Source organism: Neolamprologus brichardi, chromosome 7, assembly GCF_056152115.1.
Source record: "Neolamprologus brichardi isolate AB-2024 chromosome 7, ASM5615211v1, whole genome shotgun sequence".
Lineage (NCBI taxonomy): Eukaryota > Metazoa > Chordata > Actinopteri > Cichliformes > Cichlidae > Neolamprologus > Neolamprologus brichardi.
The window spans coordinates 10345473-10353287 of record NC_142110.1 but is presented as its reverse complement, the minus strand read 5'-3'; the positions used below and the strand labels follow the sequence as shown (position 1 = coordinate 10353287).

The window sequence follows — 7815 nt, the reverse complement described above, 5'->3', positions numbered from 1 at the left end:
TGACTGGATGTACTAATTGCATTGGTCAAAGGTTCATTTCTTTACCTGCTTATCACTTGTCTCAATAGTAGAATAGCTTGAAGTCTAAATGTGCTAATCAGTTCTGAGGTTAGGTGGTTAAATGTCAAGCATAATTACCTCCTAATATAAATACATACTTTTCATTTACCCCCAGTTAGTTAGAAACTATGTTGTACACATAGTACACACACATTTTTTGTATGTGTATTTTGTGTTAGGCAAGAGTACAGTGCTTTACAACAAGAATAATATTGCATTTCACTGCATTGGTGCTTTAACTCCTAACCCTTCATAATCAACTTGGACAAAAAAGGAAAAGTTAAAAAATACTTGCACAGGTTCAAGTTAAGATAAATAAATCTTTATTACACAGAGTTAGAAGTATAACATGTTATGCTTAAGCATCTTCAACTTACAAGTCAGTCATATGAAAAGTGTTAACAGAAATGACTGAATAAGATTTCTTTTCCCAGGTTCCCAGGTAGCAGGTCACATCCTTCAAGAATATTGAGAATACAAACACCTTAGAGTAGTTTAACACACACACACACACACACACACACACACACACATAGACACCACCTAAATTAATCAAATATATACTTTCATGAAAATGTGTTGTTGTGATCACCTTAGTTCTTGCTAGACTTTGTGGTAGTAATAAGTGAGGTGCTTTTTAAGGCACTTTCAAGGCTTTGTGTAAAAATGTGTAAAAAGCAAAACTTCAGCAGCAGCAGTGTCAACTAGTATTGCATTTTCTTCTGAGTGCACACAGCATGCTGTACTTATCAGCAGGAAATTGAAAATCGCACCAGCGGTTTAACCCTGAAGCTCAATCCCATGAATCAACTGTTTTTTTTAAAGCAAGGAACAAGTTTCTTTACTTGTAAATTACTGCAGGAAAAGTAAATGTCCAGTTTTAATTTAAAGTTAAATTAAGTTTCACCTAAAACTATGCTGATTTCCCCTCTTTTGTTTGTTCCGTGTGCTCAGCACTGTCCACCAAATTAACTACTGAAATATTTTGTGTAACAATGATTAATCTCTTTATCACTCTAATGATTAGCCTTTTGTCTTTAACATGAGAAAATTTCCACCGCCCTCTCTCCAGTAGCTCAAAATCTGAAAGATGTGCAAAAAGTGATTGTATTTAAGCTGAAACCAGAGATTTGTCATTTGACTTTGAACTCATTATACTCATTAATGCAAGCACCAAAACACATGACTCCAAACACTAGACAGTAAAACCTCAAGCACACATCTTGACCTGTCGTGTTTCATAAATAGAAGCACTTGGAGCTTGCATGCTTGTGGCCATCGCTGTTCACATCATTCTTTGGACTGTTTACATTTTGTCTCAAATATAAAAAAAGAAGCAAAAAGCAAAGTTCCCATTTGAATTGGAAATTGTATTTTTGAACGGCAAAGAACAGTTAGGAACTTCAGTGTATAACCCTCCATTTCCAAAGGCGTTGAGATGTTGTGCAAAATGTAATGATGTAATCATTTTTAAAGATATATAGTTAACTGAAAAAGTAGATTAACAGTTCTGACAAACCATTATGTTGTAGTAAAATGAAGATGCCAAATTATGCTGGTTCCAGCATTTCAAATGAGAAATTTAAGTTTGGAATATGTCCTGCACTTGTCTTCCCTTCCATGATTTAGTTTAAGTTAGTAGACAGTTGCTTGCCTAAAAGAAAAATGTCAGACTTTATATTTGTTTGTTTACTTTGGCGTACATGAACATTGTGATCCAAAGTGCATTTTATTCTTTATATGCTTTGCTTTAGTGTTTATGAAACTGTATGAACTAAACCCTGAGTACACTTGATCTTCATTCTGAATAAAACTGAACTGTTACTGTACCTTCTTTACACACGCCAATTAGTGTAAAAATTCAAGATGTACTTTTACAGCCCAGCCAAAGCAAACCATTTGAGGTTAATGCACAGTGAAGTACCTCTTGCATTACATTGTTGGGATTTTACCTCATAACTTTGCCTTTAACGGGGTAAAACCAAGGGAACTGAGGAATGTGTGAAGTGTGGACAGATATTCCTCTGGGTGTCTCTTAAGGTGGCCCGCGTGAAGGGAATTGTCCCACTTCTTTTCTGTGACATCCATTCCACGCCCTCGCCAGTAACCGGCCAATTCCGCCAAATTTCGTGGGTCACACAGTGGATCGTTGTTACAGTAGAACATCAGCACAGGAGCGGTGACGGGCGTATTCCAAAACGCATCCAAGCATATGTCAAAGTAGTCCACGGTGTGGCTTTTAAACTTGTCAAAGTAAAACATGGCTGATTGCTTTACCAACCACTCACATTTTGGAAATACAGTTTTTCCCAAACCTGAGAAGAAAGAAGGAAAATAATTATCAATTTTGCAAGAAAAGGAAAACAAGAATTAGATAAAGTGTGAGTTAATGGTAACTCACCTATAGCCATGTGCTCAAGGGATCCTGCCACCATGCTATCATAAACCTGCCCTGTGATCCTTTTTGTGAATGCCTGATATTTATTTGTATCCTTCGACACATGCACAAGGAGCTGAGCAAAGGTATATCCACCGATTGAAAATGCATGAACAAGCAGGGGGCGGGACACGAAGCGCTCGCTCTCCAGCAACTCCAGTAATGTCTTTCCATGTTCCAGACCCCAGCGGGGCCAAAGGAACCCTTGCACCTTTAAAAAAAAAAGGGAGAAATTCAATCAGCCATTCCGAAAATCATTAAAAACCATACACACACACTAAACTTTGAATATAAAACTGAGTGAATTCATTTTTCAAAGTAAGATCAATGCGCAACATTACAGTGCTCCCACAATGTCCTGGTGGGGTCCCCTCTACTGTTGCCTTTTTATGAGTTAGGTTTCCATTGCAATCTTAGTTTAATACAAACTTTCTTCACATTTATCTAATGCAGTTTCATTCTTATAGTGCTACTTCACAGATATAGACCTTAAAACACTTTACAGTTTATAGAAAATGAACCTTTAATTTTAGTTTAACCCTTTAAGACCTACCATAGAACCAAGTCCGCCAGAGTTTATATTATATTTTTACATGTTGTCATGCCATTTTTGGGAGCATTTCAAGTTGATATACATCAATACAACCATTATAGCCCAAATTTTAATAATATGTCTGCATTAAGTGCATAGTAATTACATAAATTGCAAAAAAGTGCAATAAACTACAAAACATTTGAAAATAGTTTTTGTTTTTTTAACATATATTTCTAGTTAGAGAAATTTAAGAGGCTTATCCCTCAAAACTGTAAATACAAAAAAGTTGCACAAAATAGTTTCCCACGACAGGAAATTTATTTTAAGTGTCTTCATAGTTTTATTTTTGAAATATACCAATTTTTATATACTGCAGGAAAAATTAAAATAAATATTATAATGCAAATTTGCAAAAAAACAGCATATGCATCAAAATAAACTATTTCCAGCAGTGCAATATGAGTCCTAAGCATCCCAGAAATGATTCGGGGTCATCTGATCCACCCCAAATATAAACTTTCATCAAAAGGAAATGTTTAAGCCTAATCTTCAAAGTACAGGTTGTCTCTCTCAACCTGGAACTGGTTCCACCGCACAGAGGCTCGATAACTTAAGGTTCTGCCTTCTATTGTACTTTTAGTAATTCTGGGAACCACAAGCTTGCACTCAGAGCACATACTTCTAGAAAGACTATTATTCATTAACTGCCCTGTGATGCATTTTAGTGATAAATGCAAGAATAAAACACACTGTCATACTGTTTTAGCTGACTCAGAAGAGCAGCTATACAGTTAGTGTGAGAAACCAATTAAGTTTAACATATGCTCCAATGTCTCAGTCCCTGAATTCTTACCTCGCTCTCAAATACTAGCACGTCAAATCCTGTGTTGAAGTAGATGTCACAGTACTTAACCAGCGCTTGAGGACGTGAACCCAACCACGGTAACATCAGCAACAGAGGTTTGTGACGTTGTGAGGTCTGGTTCTGGCATCCAGGGACTGCAAATGTTGCTTCATTCATGAAGAACGTGGCATTCTTACTTAGGCGGTGGGCAGTAACGCCTCTGCTAAGAGCTACACGTGCAAACATGTCAGCAATTGTAGGGTTTTCGTTTAAGAGAGAGAAGAGTATTCAAAAACCCAAGGCTACCTGGATAAAAGAGAAAGACACATGCATGAATTTGGAATAATAAAAAAACAGAGAACTAGGCAGGTAGACACAGAAACCACAAAATAGGGAAAAACAAAGAAATACAAAGATCAAGAATAACTAAGAATGACAGAAATCAAAGCAATCATTTATAACCAATTCTGGTCCTATGGAAGTGTCCCTCCAGGGGGGCATGGACCCCTTAATGATCCTCTATCTAATCACACGAGCCAAGGTGTGTAGGTCACAATCAGCCAAGGTTTCAGGTTAACTCACTGTGAAACCCAGCCCCAGCCTATGATGTGATTTAGTGAGGTCAAGAAGACAGATGGTTTGAAAGAGGAGTGAAAGAAGCCATGTCCACTGTGAACGATCATCTTTGAACAGAGGCGGTGGTTTATGACACCAACCGTCTGCCATCTATAATCCAGTTTTGAGATCCTTGCCCAGACGCCTTAACGCTCACTCACATCCTGGGCCTGTTGACCTCAGGAAATCACATGATGATGTGGGGCTAGTTTTCACAATGAGTTCACCCGAAACCTTGGCTGATTGTGACCAACACCCATTTTTTACATCTTGGCTCGTGTGATTAGATCATTAGGGGTCAATGTCTCCCTGGGGGAATCTCCCATTGGGCTTAAGTCTGGGACTCTCCACCATTTGACCTTAGAACTGAAGAAGCTTCTCGGATGAGAGTTGAAACGTCTTCAAGCAAAAACATATTTCTGTAACTTCTTGATGTACTTTGGGAGACACCTACAATACTTCTACACAGAAAAAAATTTGTAATAAGTAATAATAATTTTATTTACCAGAATTATATAGTATAACTCTACAATATACTTAAAAGGATTACTCCAACTGTATTAACAATGTAATAATCTCAGTTATAAAGCTATATTTTAAATTCAACATGTTGACACCTGTAAAATTGTTCAACTCTCTATAACGTAGCTTCTTCACTGTTGTTTGGCTTGGTTATTTCTTTCACTGAATAATGCAAAAGCTGCACACAAGTTATGCGTGTTATATAGGACTGCTCAGAGCCTACAATAGCCTATAATCAGACCAAGTAAGCAAAATGGCGGCGACAGTGCCCTATGTCACAACATATTTTTGCAAAGTATGTCTATAGGAAGGTCAGAACCTCTCTGCAAGAGCATATACACACAGCCACACACCATTAGCTGGCAGGTTTTTTACTTGCCAAAATTGGAGTACTTGGAGTACCTGTACATGTTTAGGCAAAATTTGAATATGTTAACTTTATATTAAATCTATACATATGTCGTCAATTTCTTGATATATCACCAACGATGCAAAACAGCATAGAAATTTTAATTTTCTGCATTATATAGAATAAGTATAACTCCATGTCAGACTTTAAAGGATCACTTATAATTTATCAACATGTAATAATGTCACTTATAATGTTATAAATCATATTGAACATGTTGGCACAAATTGTACAACTCTCCATAACTTATGAAAGCTGCTTTCCTGTTGTTTAGCTTGATTATTTCTTTCACTGAATCATGCAAAAGTTGCACACAAGTCAGGGATGTTATATAGGACTGTTTTAGCCTATAGCAAGACGAAGCAAGGAAAATGGCGAAGACAGGAGTCCTATTTCACAATGTACTTTTGTACAAGTATTTCTGTAGGAACGGCGCAAACTGCGGGGGCATGCCTCTAATCATGCATGCACATACATACTAAGTGCAAAACAACTGCCCTACAACAAAATAAAGACTGTTACAATTTTCCTATCATTTATTGTTGCTGTTTTATTCCTTATGCATTAACCTCGTGGTTAGCGATGGCTACTGTGTTGTGTTGTTTGTGTTGCCTGTTGTGCTATATGTAGTGCCGACGTAGGACAGTTTTCCAATTTCATTGTACTACTGTACTATGTATGACTGAGCAATGACAATAAAGAGTTATCTTATCTTATTATTCTGCTCAAAGTCACAGGAAAACAAACATATACATGGATGCTTGCTTTATGCTGTTCTTCAGCTGCAAAACCAAACTTACTGGCAGCTCATACATTTTACCAGTTTAAGCTATTTCTCCTTGTAATTTTCCTTTTTATTTTTCTCAGAAAAAAGATATAGTATCCCTCCTTTCTCCCGCTCACTGCTGCTACAAGAGCCGTTAAAGTTGAGCTAAGCAAACAAAGCTAACTGTATAGAGCCCATATGTCCCCAACCCCCACCAAAACCCATCCACTCATTTGGCGTACAATTGTCTAGTTTTTTAAAAAAAAAAAAAAAATCCCCTTAAACATATGGGGTTAGTACGGAGCCCCGCAGGGGACATGGGAGAAAAAAAAATTAAGACGGACTTTTGCGAGATCTCGCAAAACTAACTCGGGATCTCGCAAAAGTTTTAGCCGCATTCTTCCCATTAGCTCGAAGCTAACGGGAGGTCTTGACCTCCCGTTAGCTTCGAGCTAATGGGAAGTCGAGACCTACCACAGCCGGGAGGAACACCGCTTTCCCGGCACATCGTGCCTCGACCGCCCGGTCGGCTTTGAGCCAGCGTCCGAAGAATGCGGCTAAAACGTTTGCGAGATCCCGAGTTTGTTTTGCGAGATCCCCGAGTTTCAAGTTTTATTTGTCATATGCAAGTTAGCACAGGGTCAACATTGCAATGAAATGTGTTTTTTTCGAGCAGCAGTCACTCAGCAGCATGATACAGTAGGAGAAAATATAATAAAATAAAATATAAAAATATAAAAATAGTAAGGAGCTAAATATTAGAGAGACATGGTAAAAGAGAAAAGATGACTAAATATATATGTATCTATAAATATAAATATATGTACACTAGTGATTAAATAAGAAAAGAAAATCTTGAAAAGATATATGACGGGAGGGTAGATGGGATATTGCACAGGAATGAGCAGCAAGAAAATTATAGTATTGCACTTTAAATATAAATATCAATGACAATAAAGTGAATAAAGAGTTAGTTTTGCGAGATCTCGCAAAAGTCCGTCTTTTTTTTTTCTCCCATGTCCCCTGCGGGGCTCCGTAGGTTAGCCTTTCTTTCACAGCCAGCTGAAACAAACAACAAACAAACAAATGCAATGCTAATTTAAGAACAAAATGAACTTACCGTCAAAGCATGGAAAGCCTTAGCTAGTTAAACCTAGTAGCTATTTTCTGTGGCGGAGTTACAAAAGTGCATCCAATTTAATTGTAGTAATATGTAGTAGGTAAGAACAGGCTGTTCCCAAACACCTACTTTGCAGCAAAATATAAAAAAAGAATAAAAAAGTTAATATTAAGCTACATGGATATCTCCCAAGTGAGGCGAAGATGGAAATGATCCCAGTGTGGCATCTAAGTCCTCCTCTTAACTCCTCCTCCTTCTTCTTCGTGATTTTCCGTAACTGCATCTTTTCCGCCACCTACTGTGCAGTCTGAAAATATCTGGACTGTCACCCACTGTAAATCATTCGCCTCTGCCTGTCTGAGCAATGTATTTCAAATATAACAACCCTATAGTAACTGAACTGCAAATTTACAGATTTTATTTGAGTGGTTCTTTTGCGACCTCCTGGTTGACCCGTTCATGCATTTATGCAGTATTTTTGGTAAGTTTTCCCCTTTTGTGAATAAT

The 7815-nt window shown here is 37.5% G+C and overlaps 1 protein-coding gene across 1 annotated transcript; it reads right to left on the bottom strand.

Annotated features, from left to right (window-relative positions):
* Positions 1-395: 395 nt before the first annotated feature.
* si:dkey-5i3.5 (transmembrane protein 53) lies at positions 396-7540 on the bottom strand. The gene is made up of 4 exons (XM_006789439.3): positions 7309-7540; positions 3886-4182; positions 2462-2708; positions 396-2375 (listed from the first exon to the last, which is right to left on the bottom strand). The coding sequence occupies exons 2-4, from the start codon at positions 4120-4122 to the stop codon at positions 2014-2016; spliced, it is 846 nt and encodes a 281-aa protein (XP_006789502.1). The 5' UTR covers positions 4123-4182; positions 7309-7540; the 3' UTR covers positions 396-2013.
* Between the last annotated feature and the right edge of the window lie 275 nt (positions 7541-7815).

Excerpts from the sequence above, each read along its gene's own strand:
- si:dkey-5i3.5 (XM_006789439.3), bottom strand. The coding sequence starts at position 4,122 with ATGTTTGCACGTGTAGCTCTTAGCAGAGGCGTTACTGCCCACCGCCTA. Across the intron at positions 2,709-3,885 it reads TGCTAGTATTTGAGAGCGAG|GTGCAAGGGTTCCTTTGGCC; the intron begins GTAAGAATTCAG and ends TTTTTTTTAAAG. Across the intron at positions 2,376-2,461 it reads CCTTGAGCACATGGCTATAG|GTTTGGGAAAAACTGTATTT; the intron begins GTGAGTTACCAT and ends CTTTCTTCTCAG.